The sequence below is a fragment of the Jaminaea rosea genome, assembly GCF_003144245.1.
Source record: "Jaminaea rosea strain MCA 5214 unplaced genomic scaffold BDZ90scaffold_4, whole genome shotgun sequence".
Classification (NCBI taxonomy): Eukaryota; Fungi; Basidiomycota; class Exobasidiomycetes; order Microstromatales; genus Jaminaea; species Jaminaea rosea.
The window spans coordinates 237,475-254,951 of record NW_020289978.1 but is presented as its reverse complement, the minus strand read 5'-3'; the positions used below and the strand labels follow the sequence as shown (position 1 = coordinate 254,951).

At 59.0% G+C, this 17,477-nt stretch overlaps 7 protein-coding genes across 7 annotated transcripts; 4 read left to right on the top strand and 3 right to left on the bottom strand.

Moving 5' to 3' along the window:
- Nucleotides 1–38: 38 nt before the first annotated feature.
- BDZ90DRAFT_231336 (histone-fold-containing protein) lies at nucleotides 39–920 on the bottom strand. Its single transcript, XM_025505821.1, has 3 exons — nucleotides 842–920; nucleotides 592–717; nucleotides 39–485 (listed from the first exon to the last, which is right to left on the bottom strand). Exons 1-3 carry the CDS (start codon nucleotides 849–851, stop codon nucleotides 310–312), a joined length of 312 nt encoding a protein of 103 aa, XP_025362958.1. The 5' UTR covers nucleotides 852–920; the 3' UTR covers nucleotides 39–309.
- A 291-nt stretch (nucleotides 921–1,211) lies between these two features.
- BDZ90DRAFT_231334 (hypothetical protein) lies at nucleotides 1,212–6,011 on the top strand. The gene has a single exon (XM_025505820.1). The coding sequence runs from the start codon at nucleotides 1,246–1,248 to the stop codon at nucleotides 5,878–5,880; it is 4,635 nt and encodes a 1,544-aa protein (XP_025362957.1). The 5' UTR covers nucleotides 1,212–1,245; the 3' UTR covers nucleotides 5,881–6,011.
- Nucleotides 6,012–6,122: 111 nt separating this feature from the next.
- Nucleotides 6,123–6,825, bottom strand: BDZ90DRAFT_245761 (putative HIS3-imidazoleglycerol-phosphate dehydratase; the record flags this gene model as incomplete). The annotated part of the gene is made up of 2 exons (XM_025507522.1): nucleotides 6,123–6,219; nucleotides 6,299–6,825. 2 exons carry the CDS (start codon nucleotides 6,823–6,825, stop codon nucleotides 6,123–6,125), a joined length of 624 nt encoding a protein of 207 aa, XP_025362956.1.
- Nucleotides 6,826–8,439: 1,614 nt separating this feature from the next.
- BDZ90DRAFT_231329 (alpha/beta-hydrolase) lies at nucleotides 8,440–9,873 on the top strand. The gene is made up of 6 exons (XM_025505819.1): nucleotides 8,440–8,466; nucleotides 8,597–8,783; nucleotides 8,863–8,945; nucleotides 9,024–9,308; nucleotides 9,409–9,621; nucleotides 9,697–9,873. The coding sequence occupies exons 2-6, from the start codon at nucleotides 8,646–8,648 to the stop codon at nucleotides 9,740–9,742; spliced, it is 765 nt and encodes a 254-aa protein (XP_025362955.1). The 5' UTR covers nucleotides 8,440–8,466; nucleotides 8,597–8,645; the 3' UTR covers nucleotides 9,743–9,873.
- A 1,505-nt stretch (nucleotides 9,874–11,378) lies between these two features.
- BDZ90DRAFT_219019 (hypothetical protein) lies at nucleotides 11,379–12,795 on the top strand (the record flags this gene model as incomplete). Its single annotated transcript, XM_025504387.1, has 3 exons — nucleotides 11,379–11,809; nucleotides 11,886–11,921; nucleotides 11,997–12,795. The coding sequence occupies 3 exons, from the start codon at nucleotides 11,379–11,381 to the stop codon at nucleotides 12,793–12,795; spliced, it is 1,266 nt and encodes a 421-aa protein (XP_025362954.1).
- BDZ90DRAFT_231327 (hypothetical protein) lies at nucleotides 12,673–14,680 on the bottom strand. The gene has a single exon (XM_025505818.1). It carries the CDS (start codon nucleotides 14,651–14,653, stop codon nucleotides 12,950–12,952), a length of 1,704 nt encoding a protein of 567 aa, XP_025362953.1. The 5' UTR covers nucleotides 14,654–14,680; the 3' UTR covers nucleotides 12,673–12,949.
- A 175-nt stretch (nucleotides 14,681–14,855) lies between these two features.
- On the top strand, nucleotides 14,856–16,712 carry BDZ90DRAFT_259389 (hypothetical protein; the record flags this gene model as incomplete). Its single annotated transcript, XM_025508157.1, has 1 exon — nucleotides 14,856–16,712. One exon carries the CDS (start codon nucleotides 14,856–14,858, stop codon nucleotides 16,710–16,712), a length of 1,857 nt encoding a protein of 618 aa, XP_025362952.1.
- Between the last annotated feature and the right edge of the window lie 765 nt (nucleotides 16,713–17,477).

Genomic DNA, 17,477 nt, shown 5'->3' with positions numbered 1-17,477 from the left:
CACCGGCTGGCCACCATCGGCCGCAGGCAATGAGATGGATGGATGATCGAATCGATTTCATGAGCAGAGAGGAGACGGACTAGAGGACAACAACGCTCGAGGGTGATGCCAAGGAATTGGCAATGGCTTCTCTCGCATGTCTGCGCCATTGAACCTCATCGAGAGTGATGATACAAGAGAGTCGAGCTATCTGGTGGCGGATCTGAGAAAACGGGAAGCGGTAAAAGGTCTTGGTCTCGAAGACGGGCTTGCGCGCGATGAGAGGGTGACTTTGCCCTTCCACCTTGCGACTTGGAGCCACGCACGCCATTAGGCGCCGAAACCATAGAGGGTGCGACCCTGACGCTTGAGAGCGTAGACAACGTCGAGGGACGTGACCGTCTTGCGCTTAGCGTGCTCAGTGTAGGTGACAGAGTCGCGGATGACCGACTCGAGGAAGAGCTTGAGGACTCCACGAGTCTCGTCATAGATGAGCCCGGAGATACCTGCGCATGAGCGAGGGAGGACGGATGATATGGGTCAGTAATCTGTTGCTGCGCGTCGTGCTGAGTCGCATCTTCGCCACCACAATCGCCTCTGACGGCTACTCACGCTTGACACCTCCACGACGAGCAAGACGACGAATGGCGGGCTTGGTGATACCCTGGATGTTGTCTCGCAAGATCTTGCGGTGACGCTTAGCGCCACCCTTGCCGAGTCCCTTGCCTCCTTTTCCTCCTGTAGAAGTGTGGGTGCGAGCGAAGACAAGGGGCAGGGGCATGGGTCAGATAAGGATGTCCAGATGCTGAGCACACGATGATGACGTCGTGTTCCATCAGCTGTATGCGTGTGGCGTACTTACGTCCAGTCATATTTGCTTGTGAGTTGTTGGGTGGGTGTTATTGTTGGAGATGCGTGTGGGACAGTCGACTGTGTGTGAAGACGACGGTCGACGATGGAGATTACTTGGTGGTGGTACGAAAGCAAGGTGCGACGCGGTCGGGGCGGCGGCCATCTCGAGCAGCAGCCGTGCATCCATCCGTCGATGCATCAAGCAGGCCCAGTCCCACGTGGCAATTGCCGTGCAGCCATCACCTGCTCTCGAGACTAGTCGCGGGCCGCGTCGAGGGAGCTTGGCGGGAGAACAACACTCGGACTGAGAGCGGCGCAGGGTTGCGAGTCGAGTCGAGGAAAGCTGCGTGACGCCCTTGGAACTCTCGATCCTCATTCAATCCACCGCTCACCGCTCGCCGCTCAGCGCCCGCCATGAACGGCTCGTTCGAGTCACCATCACATCTGGAGCGACGTATCAGAGCAGAGATTGAGGATGCGGAGGAGTCGTCCCTCTCTGCGCCAGGCTTCGGTCGTAGGGCACGATCAGAGTCGCTCAGCTTTCGTACAGACGAAGGGTCGCAGGATGGCGAGCGCACCACATCCTACCACCCATCAACGCATCGCATACTACCTGACCTCTCAGAGCTCAACAACACACCGACTGCAGCAAGGACTCGCACCACTCAGACTCTAGCCGGAGTCCTAGACCGCCAACAACAAAGACGACAGAGCCGCAACGACGTCAGTCAAGAGAACCAGCAGAAGCAGCCTCATGGTCGCTCGCAGGATAGCAATGCGCAATCTCAGCGACCATTCGCCCGCTTTGGCGGCTCTGTGTCAGAGTCGGGCTCCTTTCATGGCCGGGAAAGTCGCGACAGTGGCAACGGTGAGGGAGGCCCTCGCGACTCGCTGCCCCTCACATCGACGCCGCAGAAGACTGGATGCACCCATCGATCACAGACGACCTTCTATTCGCAAAAAAGCAACGAGGCGGGAGGTAGTGGGGGCAACGCTACCGGTCGTCAAGGTGCAGGATCAGCGGCGCTGGCACGGCGAGCAGCAGAATCGGCTGCGCGAGATGCCACTAGACAATCAGCCACCAGGAGCAGTCGCGATGACGAGGGAACCGGCTCGGCTTGGAGCTCCGGGAGAGATAGCAGGACAAGAGACGGTAGCAGACCTCTATCCAATCAAGACGATCTAAGCGTAGGGACCATCGACTCCATTCGTCAAGACAGGCCAGTGACAGCGAGCGCTGCACCCGCCGACGATGCAGAGTCCAGTCGCGAGGATACCACCCGAGTGTCAGAGGCAGAGACGAGCGCACAGCCGACAGAGGGGATGCAACCGCCAATAAGCCATCAGCGCGAAAACGAACCCTCAGGAGCCTTCACAGAGGACAAGTCTCAAGCCACGCCCACAAGACCAGTCGCGACGAGCCTCGCAACACCGCGAGCCAACGCTGCCGTCACAGCGGATCGCATGCAATCGTACGTCCTGAGCGCCTTCAAAGACCCAGTGCGAGAGCTGCGCGTCCAGCAGTCTCTACGTACTCAGCGAGTCAGACCTCAGAGGGTGCCCCTGGCCCCCAGCGAGGAGAGCAGCATAGTCGAGCCAACGCCTGCAACGGACAAAAGAATGAATCGTCTCGGTCGCTCGATGAAGCTGGGAGCGGGCAGGACACCGCTGCCTGCCCGAGTACAGAGCGATGCAGCCTCGCAAGCCTCCGAGCAGTCCTCGACATACGACCTCATGACGCCAGCAAAGGGCTGGGCGAATACCTCCCTGCCAGGTATCGGACTACAAGCCGACAATGCGGCTCAAGCAACGAATCGCATCGACCCAAACAAGCTGTCCCGCCACCTGCACAAGCTCAATGGCGGCCTCGTCGAGGAGAACGCCGAGCTCAAGGCCGCAGCAGCTTCTGCTCAGAGCGAAGTCGAGACGCTCAGGCGGCAGCTCAATGTTGCCCTGCGCGAGAAGGAGAAGGCGCAACGCCAGCTTGCTAATCAGTCGCGCGTAGGAGACAATAGTGACGACCAACGCTCGCCGGCCAACATTCCCCTACCACCAAGCCCCGCGCCGGGTGACTCCGCTGATCACGAGGAGCGAGAGCAAGCCTTGCAGGAAGCTCTGGAAAAGATTGAGGAGCTTGAAGGCCACAAAGAGGAGCTGAACGACATGCTCGACGCACTCGAAAGTGAGCACGAGAATCTGCGCGGCGAGATGGAGCAGCTCAAGCAGCGTCGAGTGGCAACAAGGAACGCAGGCAACGGCGACGAGTCGGCTGACCAAACACAAGGCAGTGCCGCCCTCTCTGAGCGTGACGTCCTTCTCAACGACCTGGAGGCGGATCTCAAGCGCTGTGAAGAGGAGATCCAAGTGCGCGACGAGGAGCTGCAGCAGGCTCACGAGCAGCTCCAGGCCAGCGAAGAGCATCGAGCCAGGCTGCAAGACGAAGTTGAGGAGGCAGCCAACTTTGCTATGCAGGAGACGGGAAGGTTCGAGGAGGAGCGGGACGCTGCTATCAAGGAGGCTGAGGACTACAAGGGCGAGGTGGACCGCTTGACTCAACAGGTTGAGAAGCTAGAGATTGCTGCGCAGGGCTTACGAGCTGAGCGTGCATCGAAGGGCGACGCAGACGACGAGGAAGCGCAACGTCTGCGCGAAGAACTGGACGATGCTCGCGCAATCCACGCCGAGGAAAAGGCCGAGCTTGAAGACCTTCTCAAGGGCCATGAGATGGACCTGCAAGCAATGGAAGACGAGCGCAAAGACCTCGAGGAGCAGATCCGCAAACTGACGGAGGAAGCAGACGAGGTTCGCGATGAGATGGATCGACAACGCATTGCCGTGGACGAGAAGCAGAACGAGATTCTGAAGCTGAATCGACTGCTGTCTGGCTCTGATAGTACGGCCAAGGAGCTTGCGGATGTTCGCGAGCAGCTCAGCAAGGCTAAGGCTGAGGCGAGTGAAACGCGCGCTCAAGCAATGGAGCTCGAACAGCTCAAGAAGCAAAAGGTGGACCTTGAGGCGCGACTGGAGTCGTACAAGCAGCAAGTCCAGGCTCACTCCAGCTTCAGCATCATCGCCGGCGCAGCTGCCGCAGGCAAGCAGGATGGGGCTGCCCACCAGTCTCAGACATCGTCCATGCTGCAAACCCCAGCAAAGCATCGCGCCCTCGCCGCCTTGCAGACGCCAATACGCACCCCTCGTTCACCAGGCCAGCTCAGCCCTGCCTCATGGCTCAATCACGACTCCTCTCTCGGGAACACCAGCGTTGTCGAACACATCAAGCAGCTTGAGGAGCTCCTTGCCGCCGCAAACGCGCAGCTGGACGAGAAGCTGAGCGAGATCGATCGACAAGGTGTCAGTCACCTTACCTTGTCGCGCAAGCTGTTCGAAGCGCTCGATAGGATTGAGGAGCTCGAGGCTGAGCTGCGCCGACGGGGCGTATCACGTCGCGACGAGGATGCGGCAGACTTTACCTTTGCATCGGCGACGACAATGAATCTCGACCGCAAGGCCCGCTCACAGCAGCGTGACCAAGCACTCGCTGAATTTGTGGAGAAAATCCCGCAGCTCACCGCCAGATTGGCAGAGATGGAGGAAGAAAACAAGGTGCTGCGGAACGCGCAGAGCAAGGTGAATAAGGCAGGAGGAGGCGCATTGTCAAAAGGCAAGAGCAAGACCACCCGCAAGGAGCTCCACTCAACCGCGCACGCCGAGCTTGCGCGCGCCCGCGAAGCCATTGCAGACCTGGACGACGAGCTTCACGCTGAGCGTCGTCGCCTCTCTGAGCTGGCCCGGGACTCTAAGGCCTATGGTGAAGTCAGCACAGCAGCTGAGCGCGACCTTGCTCGCACTGAACAGCGTCTACGCAGCATCGAAAACGAGCTCACTCGCAAGGCGTCGGACTATGCTGAGCTGCAGCAGGAGGTTGCTGACAAGTCCTCTGTGGGAGGTGATGAGACCAATGGAGAGATGGCCATTCAACTTCGCGTGCTCGAGTCTCAAGCACGTCAAGCGGCCAAGGAGCTGCAGCATCTGCGAGAAGACCGGGCCGCCGTCCTTGAAACGCGTATCACTCTCCACTCTCAGATTCGTAGCGCGACCGAGCGTCACGCCCTGGTACAAGCCGAGCTCGCCTCTACACGGCAGGCGGCGCAAGAGCACCAGCAGCAGCTCGATGCTCAGACGCGACAGGTGGAACAGTTGCACACTGAGCTCAGGCGCCAGGACAAGGACTTGCGCAAGGTTGCGGGTGATCGGGATAGGCTGCACGAGGAGAGGCGTGATATACTAGAAGACGTCGCTGCGCTGGAGGCTGATCTGAGGCGCGTGCGCGGGGAGAGCGAGAAGTTTGGGATGGACTTGGAGAGGCTCAGGAGGGAGAGGGATGAGCAGCGTCGCCAAGCTGAGAGGGCTGGCAGTGCACCTGGAGCAGGCGCTAGGAACAGCGAGGCGGCGAACATCACAGCCGAAGCGCAGGAGACTATCGCTGCGCTCAAGCGTCGTCTGGACCAAGCGCAACGCATGATACAGGACCTCGAAGTGAGGGAAAGCTTGGCGGCTACTATGGGCCCCACTGCTCATCAAGACACGGCTGCCCTTCGAGCGAAGCACGCCGCCGAGTGTAAGGGTCTTCTTACGCAGATCCGCTACCTCAAAGCCAAGTACATGCGCGAATCAGACCTGCGCGAGGACCTCTGCTTCCAAAAGACGTACCTGCTTCAGATGGTCGGTGGGCTCGAGCTGTCAGAGAGGGAGACGTTGCGCTTCCTTGCTGACCTTGGGCGGTCGCGTGGCATTGAGCAACCTGAGAGGAGTATGGCCAAGGAGGGGCCGAGGATGAAGCTTCGAAAGGCTCTTCTGGTGGTCAAGGCTGCGAGCAGGATGAAGTGCATGGCACAACATTGGCGCCAGACTGTTGCGGTGAAGCAGGCGCTGGTTCAGGCACATCAGAGCGCGAAGAGCAAGAGGAGAGCAGGTGGAGCCAGTAGCAGCAGCGATCGCGAGGGCGATCGCGAGGGCTTCGAAGCCAAGCTTGCTGGTGTTGCGCGATGACCCACATCCCTCTTCTCACATCCCATTGTACAATACACTCTCCCCTTGCTCGCAAAGCGCCCCTGAGTCCGCCTTCCCCATCTATTTCCATCGTCCATCTTTCTCTCGGCGTGCACAATACCACACATCTTGAATCGATCATTGGCACCAGCAACGAGACCGAGACGGGTCTCGAGTGAAGAGGCCAAGGATGGGCAATGGTAGTAGATTACAGAATGCACGATCGGTTAAGGCTGAGAGGCTCAGAGTACGCCCTTTGTACTCGGCACATCGTCGAGGCCCGTCTTGGATACTGCCTCCTTGATGGCGAGGGCGAGGGCCTTGAATGCTGACTCGGATCTGCAAGGGCAAGCAAGCAAAGGCAGTATAGTCAGCGTGCTTGCCCATCTTCTCACTCCACAATCTCGACGCGACGCACCTGTGGTGGTCGTTGTCTCCCCTCAGACAGTCGACGTGCAGCGTCACTCCGGCGGCCATGGCGAAGCTGTGGAACACATGCGGGATCATCTCGCAGCTGAGGTCTCCAATTTTTTCCCTCTTCAAGCCCAGCTCAGCCACACAGTATGGCCTCGATGAGATGTCCAGTACAGCGCGCGAGAGAGCCTCATCCAGCGGTGCGTGTCCGGTCCCGTATCGCTTGATCCCCTTGATAGGGCCCAAAGCAGACTTGAAGGCCTCGCCCAGGGCGAGTGCACAGTCCTCGGCCGTGTGGTGATCGTCGATCCACAAGTCACCGTCGCATGCCAATGTCAAAGACATGCCGCCGTGCTTTGCCAAAGCGTGAAGCATGTGATCGAGGAAGCCGATTCCCGTCTTGACGTTGATGCTTTGCGGGGCCAGCTTCGGGTGCGTATCCAGCGAGAGGGAGCATTGGATTTTGGTCTCGTTGGTGATGCGCTCCACTGTTGCGCTGCGCACCACGAAGCCTGGGTCGGAGGAAGCCATGAATGAGGTGGAGCCGTTGCCTGCCATGCTGAGCGTGCGTCGGTGACAAATAGGTAGGTTGATAGGAAGGAAGCAGCTGCGAGATTTGGAACTGGGCGGTGGGCGGTGGAGTCGAGTCGTGCGTGTGTGCGTGAGCGTGAGACGCCGCGATTCGGATGGGCCGTGGCTCGCGAGTCAAGTCTGAGACGAGCACGCGGGAGCGGGCGACGGTGAAGAAAATGGGCGAGGGCTGCGACGAGCAACTTGCCTCTTCTCTTTGAACAAAAATCCAAGGAGGTGAGTGACCCCAAGCTCGCAGCGTGACGACCACGTTCAAGAAGAGGGTAGCTCACATCGCATATGTACACCTTTCTCACTGATCACAGACACAAAAGTTCGAGCTGGCATATACACAGCGCCTCCGAAGGTCGAGGAGGGCGGCTTCGTGGTGTCCGGCGTCGGGGTTGGTTGGCGATTCGAGGCCTTCGGGACTCATCCCTTCCTTTACGCCCCGCTCGTCATGACCCTGTTGCTCGACCTTCTCCCTTTGTTGGACGTTTTCTCAGTTGCCTACCTCGCGTTCCCGTCTTCGAGAGGAGAAATCTCTGCGCCTTCATTTCATTTGAAGGAGGAGGCATCCCCTGGCCCCTCGTGGACTGTGGGATGGGCACTTCGCTCGCTGAACCTGGTGGGCGCCGCTCTTTGACGGGGCCTGCCTAGGGGCGAGGGCCGATATACCCACCAAGATACCCCAGTGATGGAGCTGCAGAGATGTTGATGGTGAGTACCAAGCTGCCTCGTCTCGATGCTACTGCTGCTGCTGCCGCTGCGCCCGCCGCTGCGGCTTGCTACGATGAGACACAAGTGTCGCCCCTATCCGAAGATTCATGAGCGATCGACCATACCTATAGCCAAACAATGTCAAAAGAATCTGAGCACACAAGTGCGCAGCAGCGGCAGGAGCAGCAGCCAGCGCACATCATCGTAACGAGAAGTAGACGAGCAGAAGCTGACTTCCTCTTGCTTCTTCTCTACTTCGACAGGAAGCTCGCATCATCCTCTCGCATCTCTCGCCTCTGTCGTTCAATGTAAGGTGAGTCTTCCTTCTCTTTCTCAGCGTCGCGGCTCTTGTCTGGCTCTCGCGCAGCCTACCATGTCATCTTGCGGGCGGATCGAGGATGTTGAAACGACAAAGACCATCAAATTCCTATCTGGCCTAACTAGCCATTATGACGTGCGGACTCAATGCGTATCCAACTGCTGTCTGATGATCACTGCGAGGTGCAATGGTGGGCTGCGCCAGAGACAGCGAGATGATTGCTCCCATCTCGACGTCAGAGCAGAGTGAGCTGACGCCCTTGCCTCGTTGTCTCTGGCCGTACGGACAGTGTAATTTGCCCTGTCTCATCTTCGTTGTACACTGTCTGTATTCTATTGCAATGTGAAGTTGCTTGCCTTCATCCCTTGAGCCTTGCGCTCGTTGCCGTATCGTTCTGATCGGTCGAGAACGGCCGACGAGGGTGCCCTCGTCTCGCCCGTCCAAGCGTCGACGGTGGAGGAGGCCCGTGAGCTCGACGGAATTGACGGTGTGAGCTGGTCGGCAGCCGACGCCTCTTCCCTTCTCTCTCTTTCCTCACCATCGATTCTTTTACACCCTTCGAGGTAAGCTTGTAGTCTTACCCACATTTCGTCGCTCGCCACGCCAAGCTAATCTCACCTCGCCCACCGGCATCCTCTGTATGCTATCCTCCCTCCGTGCCTCTTCTTCCTCTTCCTTGTCCGGCATCACCAGAACCAACCTTCTCGCTTCCCACCTCCGCAACCACACCACCACTACCAAGATGTCTCTCTCTCCCTGCTGCCTTCAGATCGGCTCCTTCCACAAGGGCACGCCTGCGGGCAAGATGACCAAGCTCGACGGCAAGGACACCTATGTGACTGGCAACTCTGACTCCTCGTCCGCTATCCTCTTCATCGCCGTGAGTAATACCGTGGAGCCACCGCATACCGCGTACGCAGCGAGCTGATCGTCGTCTTCACGCCTTCTCTCGCCTGTAGGATGTCTTTGGTATCTCTCTCAACAACTCCAAGATCCTCGCCGACAAGTACGCTGAGGGCACCGGCGCTACCGTCTACCTCCCGTGCGCACGCCCTGCTCCACTCTCCTTCCTGTCCTCGTCCCCATGCTGACCCTGATCACCTCCCCATCTCGACCGCAGCGACTACTTTGACGGCAAAGACCTCGTCGCCCAGGGCATGCTGGAGGGCAAGTCAGTCGACATCCCCGCCTTCCTTGCACAGTTTCCCCCTCGCGACCAGGCTTGGAAGCAGTCCGAGACCTTTGTGGCCGAGATCAAGAAGCAGCAGCCCAGCGTCAAGAAAATGGGCGCTGTCGGCTTCTGCTGGGGAGCTACTTCGGTCTTGCACTTGGGCAGCAAGGATGCCGGACAGAATGGGGTCGACGCTGTGGCCTTTGCTCACCCGAGCATCATCGAGGCTTCGGAGTGAGTGATGAGAGGGCGAGATGGTAATAATGCTGTTGTGCAAGAGCAGCGAGCTGACCTTTTTCCTTGCTCCAAATTCTCCCTTCGCTCTCCCACGCAGCTTCGAGAAGCTCGAGAAGCCCGGCTGCTTCATCTGCCCGGAGCACGACGAGCAGTTCCCTTCTACGAAGCGGCAGGCCTCGTGGGAGGTAGCTACCAAGACGCTCGCCCCCAAGAAGGTCTTCACGTCCTTCGTTTTCCTCCCTGGACTCAAGCACGGCTTCGCTACGCGTGGCGACTCGGAGGATGAGTTCACCGCTACGGGCATGCAGCAGTGAGTACGGGGTGACGGCGTGGCGTGTTGATGCTGAGGCCATGCGAGAGCTGACCATAATCTTTCGTGTCGCAGCGCTGCCAACCAGGTCATCGGCCACTTCACCATGTTCCTCAAGTAGACCATCGTCACACGCATCACGAAGCGCAGCGCCTTTGCTTGGATGTAGATTCCCCTCTTCACACAGCCATATGAGTACCGCGCACGAAACAATGATTTCAATGAACGAAACAATGATTTCAATGAGAGAGAGCGTCGTGTGTGTGTGCGCGGTAGTGGATGCTTGATTGTTGTGATGACGCGGTCCACCCAAGCGTAACCTGCTCCCACTTGCTCATCCCTTCCACCTCGATTCTCACGACGAGGGCAGCAGGCTCACAACTCACGCAGCAACACGACGACGACGATGATGATGGAGGACATGCTTTGCTATTCACTGACGCACTCACGAAGCGCTACATGCCCACTCTGGACTCGTCACCCTTTCCCCCATCCCCGTCCCTCGCTGGCTCCCCGTCTTCGTCCAGCGACAGAAGCAAGCGAGAAGCCTTCAAGGTCCAAGGCTGAGGTCCAAGGTGGCTGGCTACAACGACGACGACGACGATGCCTCAACGGCTACCGTATGGTGTGGTAATGGAGAAAAATTGCCTAGACCCGCCTCTCGAAGAGGCTGCAGAAGAGGACGGAAATGGTTTTTAGTTTGCAACCAGCAATAGCAGAGTCTCAGTCGGAACTTCACGGACGTCTGCGATAACCCCTGATGAGCGAAGGGAGCGTGTAAGAGACGAGAGAGCATAGTCAGTAAACGATGATCTCGAGCTCGTTGGTGGCGATAGCTTGGGGGCGCGTTTACTCACATGCACAAGGATAGGGAAAAGAGGAAAGAGAGTCAGCCAGGCGAGTCGCTGTCTTATACTCGAGTTGGGGTGGGCGGCAACGACAACGCTCAGCGCGCACAGCTGGCCGGGCGGGCGGGCTGAGCGGTTGTGCGTCTCGGAAGCGGAAGCTGAGCATCGTCGCCGCTCAGTCGGTTCACCGTGGCGCCCCCCTTGGCGGTAGTGATGACGAGCGATCACGAGGGCCGAGAAGAGAATGAACTTTTGGGCGCTGAGCGAAGCGGAAGGGGGATTCACTGCTCAGCATCTTATGACTTGCTGATGAACGGGTGACTCGATGGCTGGTGCTGCCCATTGGTTGGTGCATGGTCTCTTTACAGAAAGCAGCCTCAGTTCCCTTCTCGTGCTAGACACAGAGAAGCTGGTGGTCTTCCGCCCTCACTACAATCACAGGAAGTATTGGGAGAAGCTCAAGGCGAGAGGCGTCCTGATGACCGCTCATTGCCTCGGAAGAGCAAACGATAGCGGCTTGTGGCAGTGATGCTGTTCGAGATACCATTGCATCATCGCTGGCGTGTAGTCACGGCAGCTGCAGTCAGCTGTCGATGAGAGACAACGAAATACTGCGTCAGCTTTCTCCCAGTGACGCTTGATCGCAAGGTCGCACCACTTATGCCCATCTCCATGACCGGTCGAAGGCGGTGGGTGAGGCGGCGATGGCATGCCCTGCCCCATTGGCCCGACGCGTGGCAGCGAAGTGTGCACTTCTCGAAGGAGGCCCGGGCGCAACCAACTGCAACGCGGGTCAAAGGACGAGGACAGGGACAGGAGGGCATGCGCTGCGTTGTTCCTTTGCTGCCCTTCGTATCATTCACTCTATCTCATCTCCCTTCCTCCTCGTGTATCACGATGCCATCTGGTATGCGCACAGCCCTGAGTGTAGCGGCCGCAACGGGGCTCTTCTCCCTGGCATCGGCCGCCCCACCCTCGTACATCGTCGAGCACTTCAAGAACGAGCATCACATCGACTCGTTCGATCTTGGCGCTTTCTTTGCCATCCACGATCTCAACAGGGACGGCGTGCTGGACCGCAGTGAGATTGAGGCAATCTATGGCGTTCATCACTCCCTCTCTGTCAAGCACTCGCCGACGCACGAGATTCACGACGCCAAGGCGGACGAGATTGTCAAGACGGTGCTTGCGAGGCTTGACAAGAATTCGGATGGACAGATCACCAAGAGGGAGTTCATTGATGGTGGAGAGGATGGGCTGCCTGACTTCCCACAATTCGGCAAGGGGGCGCTTGGTCATCACTACGACGAAGAGTCGGAGTTCTTCATGCATCATGAGGAGTGAGTGCAGCGAGGCATGAGGCATGAGGCATGTTGGGGAACCGTAGCTCACCGTCTTCTCGCTGCGCATTATCAGGATCTATCACAACACCCCGGACACACAGAAGCCAGAGTGAGCAGACGCGATTCCACTGCGACCATCATCGTAGCAATGAGTCTGACTTCTCTCTCCTCCCTCACTGCGCAGAGCCTACACTCACAAGGAAGATCTTGAGCACTTTGCGCACCACGACGCAATCGAGCGCGAAGAGGAGCAGCGAGAACGCAAAGCAGAAGGCATGCCCTCAATTGAAGAAGACGAGCGTCTTCGCAAAGAAGCCGCAGCCCACGGCCACAAGTACGTCTCGCCCTACGAGGCCCAGATTCCCAAGGAGGGCACCGTTGCCCCTCCTCACGAGCCTTGGAACGCGCACGCTGGCGGTCATGCTGCTCATGAAGCCCAAGCGGACACGCAACACCTCTTCCGCGGGCCATCGGGGGAGCACCTAGTCAAGACTGGGGCTGAGCAGGCAATCAATGCTGAGCAGGCGGCCATGGAGCATGATTTGAAGCCGGAGAGGCTCGAGGGTGAGACGGAGGAGGGATACAGAGACCGACTGGAGACGGCGCGCCAGGCGTATGAGTTTAGGCAGAGGGAGAAAGCTGCCGTTGTTGATGCGAAGCGTAGGCCGGGAGAGGGCGAGGAGGAGTACGCGAGGAGACTTGCCAAGGCGAAGTTTGAAGCCGCGAAGGCTAGGCCGGGGATTGCCAGCCCGCAAGATATCGGGAAAAAGGCGGCGCCCAACAAGGTACGTGGAAGCTGCCGAACGACATTGTCAAAGAGGCGATGTGCTGACTTTGCCGCTCCTCCTGACCTTGCGCATAGTACCCTCCCATCGGCGGCAGCAAGAGGAAGAAGGGTTCCTTCTTTGGCGAGTTCTAAAGCGGTGATGCGACCTGTGATCTCTTCATCCATCCCACGATCTGATTGGCGGCAGAGAAAGTGAGAGCCTGGTGCTCCTCGCTCGCCTGTACCTGAGCAACTGCTTGAGACCCCTGTTTGCTACAATCATACGATCTTTCGCTTGAGCACTCGGTGTTTGCGCCCATGCGATGTGATGCGAGCGACGGCTTGAAGAACATTGATGAAGGACCAGCCGATCAATCGGGTCGTCTCAGAAGTGTCGGTGTCGGCGCAGAGGCAGCTGCTGCTGGAGCTCCTCCTCCCGCATGATCAGAGCCAGGCTTAGGCCTGTTCCCCTTTCCCTGCTGCTGTTGCGATCCCTTCTTTCCCCCAGCTGCGCCACCAGCGCCTCCTGCTGCTTCTTCCTGAGTACCCTTCTCTTTATCTTTGCCCTTGGCCTTCCATTTGGCCGCCCTATTCTTTTGCTGCTGCTGCTGCGCTTTCGGCCCCGTAGGAATGGACGTGGTAGAAGCAGAAGAGGAAGGCGGCCCTCCTGCTGCTGTTGAAGAAGTAGGAGGGGTTGAGGTGCCCTTCTTCGCGTGATGTGCCGCCGCAGAGGGCTTGAGTTCTTTGCTCTTGCCCTTCCGATTGGCAGGCCCCGTCGGTGGCTTAGGGCTTGAGGTGTCAGGGGCGGAGGGCGATGCAGGCCCTCCAATGCTAGCCTTCATGTGAGCGCGAACGGCTTCGACTTGCGCGTCCGTCTGCTTGCTGCTCGCCGCACCCTTCTTGCCTGACGTAGCCGCGCCTTTGCCTGCTGGACCTGCCGCTCCTTTTCCCTTCTGCTTTTTCGAAGCCGCCTTTGCCTGTGCAGCGGCTGCAGCGGCTGCGGCCGACTGAGCCTTCTTGGCCTTGAGGTGCTCGAGGAGCGGGGTGAGCTTCTTCTTGTCACCCGCTGCGGAGTCTGCCGTCTCCTTCCCCTTAGCGGAGGTTGCCGCGCTGAGAAACGCCATCACCTCGGCATCGCTCTTCGTGTCCTTTCTCTCCTCACTCGCCTCCTCTTTCCCGCCCTTCTCCAATCTCTCCACAAAGGCGAGGAAATCTGGCTCCTCATGAATCGTCCCCTCCCTCTTATCGGGTCTACGTCGCACCTGTGTCTGCCCTCCTGCGACGGACGCCAGGGGCGGCACCTTCTGATAAGGCGCCCACTCGACGAGAGCGACGCTCTCTCTCCCTTTGGAGTCGCGGAAGACGTGTCCATCAAAGTTCCGGTGGAAGTCCAGGAGGTCCGTCAGGGAGCGGAAGCGCAGATAGGCACGCGAGTGAACGTGCGGGAGAGAGGACTGCGAGGATGAGGAGGCTGCGTTGGGCGGTGTTTTGAATTTGCCCTGGACGTATCGACGCCAGACGAGCTTCTCTTGAGCAGGGACGCCCAGGTGAATGTAAGGGCCTGGCTTTACGATCGGCGGTGCGGCTGACTTTGCTTCTGCCGCGGCGTTTGCTGGATTTGCGGCATCGTCGCTGCTGTCCTTCGTCGCTTCATGCTGCTCCCCATCGTCGGTCTCCTGCCCCACCCGAGTCGGCGCATCCTCGGCAGCTGCAGTCTGCTTAACGAGGATCGGCGCAGGTTTGTCGACGAGCTGCTTGCCAGTCCAGGGCTCGACGCTCTTCCAGAAGATGTCCTCAGGCAGATTAGGCGGCAGTCGCCGCACTACAACCTTGAGTCTCTGCTTTCCAGCATCGTCTTCCTTTCCGCCTGGTCCCCCTGCCCCTCCTGCTGCCCCTGACTTTGACTGCTTCTTCTTTGGCCGCGATCGCACCTTCTTGGCCGGCTGAGCCGGCTGCGCCTGCTGCGCTGCTGTGGGGCCACTCGCTGCTTTGCTGTGCTTCCCTGAATGGTGCCTCGGGCCTTGCGTACCTTTCGATGAGGTAGCGCCGCCCGCAGAGGGCTGCTTAGGCGGCATGACGGTGTATTGGAGTGATGTCGAAGAGGGAGCAAAGTCAAGTCAAGTCTCGGTCCGCTGCGCCCGCATCGACGGAAAGGCGATCGAGTCGAGTTCCAGTCGCAAGTCGTGTGGAGTCAACGCGTCGTCTGGTGCTGCTTCCGCTGCCTCTTTCCTTCTTGACCAACATCACTCAAGATCTTCTCTTGCCCCCGCCGTGGGCATGTCGGCCTCGCCGAACGGCTCAGGCATTGCAAGTGGAGCTCTTGACGCATCGGTATGGCTCTCTCAGCCTCTCTCCTCCTTCGTCAGCCGCGGCACCGCTGGCGAGAGGAGCGCCGCCGACCTGCTTCTCCCTCCCAAAACTCTGGCCTTTGCGAGGCGCAACAATCTCTTCACACTCGGTCAGATTATGCTGCTCAGCCGCACTCAGGTGGCCGATATGCTCAAGATTCCCATATACGAAGTTGATGGGTGGCGCAGAGATGTCATTGAGATGGCGTACAGGGCCAAGGGCACTCAGGGTGCAGCTCATCACGTCGGGGCGAGGAGCTTAGGCACTCAGAAGAGGCAGCGGGGAGAGGTGGCGCAGGCAAGTAGCAAGGGCAAGTCCCGCGCCCGCAACGACGTTGATTGGGTCTGCCTCGGCGACAAGCTCCTCGACGAGGCGATTGGCGGACGTGGGCTACGCAAGGGCATGCTCACCGACGTGGTAGGGGAGAGCTCATCGGGCAAGTCGCAGCTGGTCATGCAGATGGCCGTGCATGCTGCGTTGGGCCTTGACCATGACGATGACGATGAAGACGAAGAAGCGTGGGGCTTCAACCGTGCGAGGGCGAGCAGTGTCGCCTTTCTGCTCTCAGAGGGGGATATCCAGTCTCTCAACTTCAGCGGCAGGATGGTAGAGATGGCCCGAGCCACACTCGCGAGGCGGTGGAACGAAAGGCTAAGACGCACAGGCTTGGTGGTCAAGACGGAGCAAGACGCTGGGGCTCTCGCCGCCTATCTCGACGAAGCTACGGCTCTACTCCTCTCAAACCTGCATATTGCCAAAGTAGTGGACATGGACGCTCTTGAGCATGCGGTAATGTACACTCTCCCCGGATTGGCAGCTCGCCTTGAGCAGCCACCTGCATCGGCGTCAACTTCTCGGCCCGCAGCCCCTCCCTTGGGTCTCGTCATCGTAGACAATATTGCCTCAATCTACCATCCAGTCGAAGCCGGGACGAGCTTCCAAGCCCTCATTGAGCGATCACGTCACAGCGCACTCTTGGCCAACGAACTACGTCGGATCGCCACTACGTGCAGTGGAGGCGCAGGGTGTGCGGTCGTCGTAGTCAATCATGTGCAGGACTGCTTCGAGAGGGAGAACGAGGCAGCGCGGAGAATCGTGGCTCAGCAGCAGCTGGGCAAGAGGGCGAAGAGTGGTGACAGGACGAGGGGACGGCCGACTTCCTCTTCGTCGGCGGCTTCACCAGCGCCGCTGCCTCCCTTGACCTACGCTGCCCAATCGCCCTTCTTCACCGGTCATTTGGCAACCATGCTATCTGCTGCAGTACCTCACGACGCTGACCAGCGAGTCTCCCTCGCACTACTGCCAACACACCGCTACAAGCAAGCAGCGTTGAGCAATACCTGGAACAACTGCATCAATGCACGTCTTGTCCTCTGTCGGTCGCACGTCACTCTCGACGACGAAGGAGGTGGAGGTGGGGAGAGTCGGGCAATTGGAGTCAGTATGGCAGGGGAGGAAGGCATGAAAGACGAGAAGAGCAAACTTGGAGGGGGTGACATCGTCGCTCTACGCACCCTTCACCTCATCTTCTCACCGTGGTGCCCACCCCGGAGCGCACAGTTCCTCGTCACGCAGGCGGGGTGTCAAGGCTGGTCAGGCAGCGATTGGACATTCATGCCGCACGAGCACGCGCATCACGACGAGGAGAAGGAGGAGCAGGAGGAAGAGGAGCGTCTCTACGCGGACGGGGGAAAGAGGAACAGGGACGATTTCGAGCGCGCTCTGGCTGGGCTGGACGAGGTGGGGTTACGATCGGCATCGGGGTCGCAGGCGTATCGTGAATGAGATTCCTTTGGCCGTCGTGCCTGTCTGACGTCGTGAATGCGCTCCTGCTCACTTCCCAATGCCGCAGATGGAGAGGTAGAGCTGCGGCTACGGAGGGAGAAGAGGGCGAAGACGCGTCGACTTTCAGCGAGCACCGCGGGGCCGCCGCCTGTTCGACTTGACCTCAAATTGAATGTACACGAGCTTCGTGTAACGCAGCATCAGTGTGGGGCAAAAAGAGTGACGTAACTGCAGTATTGGATGAGCTGGAAGCAGCGGGGTCAAAAAGTTTCCCAGTCCGGGAATCGAACCCGGGCCAGCCGCGCATCTGGTAATCGAACAACTGCCGCCGTTTTCTCGTGAGAGGCGGCGATCCTAACCACTGGACCAACTAGGAGTGATGGGAGATATTTGAGATCTGCGTTTATATTAAGCCGTTGGCGTACCAATCAGACGCCATCGGAGCGGCTATCTCGACGCCGCTGCGGTGCTGGCTGAGGCCTGCGGGAAGCAGGGAGGGGATGGTCAGGGCGGTGCCTGATCCACTCGCGTCGGGACCAAGGCAAAGGATTGGCTTGCACAGCCGGGCGTCATCGAATGGCCAGGATTGCGTGCGTTCGGGCGGGCAAGAGCGGACGCCTGAGGAGCACAGTGGTAGTACGAGGCGGCCGTCGTTCGCGGCCGCCAGTATCGCAACCAGCTCCTGATCTCACAGAGGTTCATCAATGCGCTGGCAGCAATAGCAGCGAGGTGATGACCGGTCGTCTACGATCTCTCCCACGTACA

Bases quoted from the DNA above. Each gene is read 5' to 3' on its own strand.
- BDZ90DRAFT_231334 (XM_025505820.1), top strand. From the start codon at position 1,246: ATGAACGGCTCGTTCGAGTCACCATCACATCTGGAGCGACGTATCAGA.
- BDZ90DRAFT_231327 (XM_025505818.1), bottom strand. From the start codon at position 14,653: ATGCCGCCTAAGCAGCCCTCTGCGGGCGGCGCTACCTCATCGAAAGGT.
- BDZ90DRAFT_231336 (XM_025505821.1), bottom strand. The intron at 486-591 runs GTGAGTAGCCGT...GCTCATGCGCAG, and splicing joins TCGTCGTGGAGGTGTCAAGC to GTATCTCCGGGCTCATCTAT.
- BDZ90DRAFT_231329 (XM_025505819.1), top strand. From the start codon at position 8,646: ATGTCTCTCTCTCCCTGCTGCCTTCAGATCGGCTCCTTCCACAAGGGC. The intron at 8,784-8,862 runs GTGAGTAATACC...TCTCGCCTGTAG, and splicing joins CCGCTATCCTCTTCATCGCC to GATGTCTTTGGTATCTCTCT. The intron at 9,622-9,696 runs GTGAGTACGGGG...TTCGTGTCGCAG, and splicing joins ACCGCTACGGGCATGCAGCA to CGCTGCCAACCAGGTCATCG.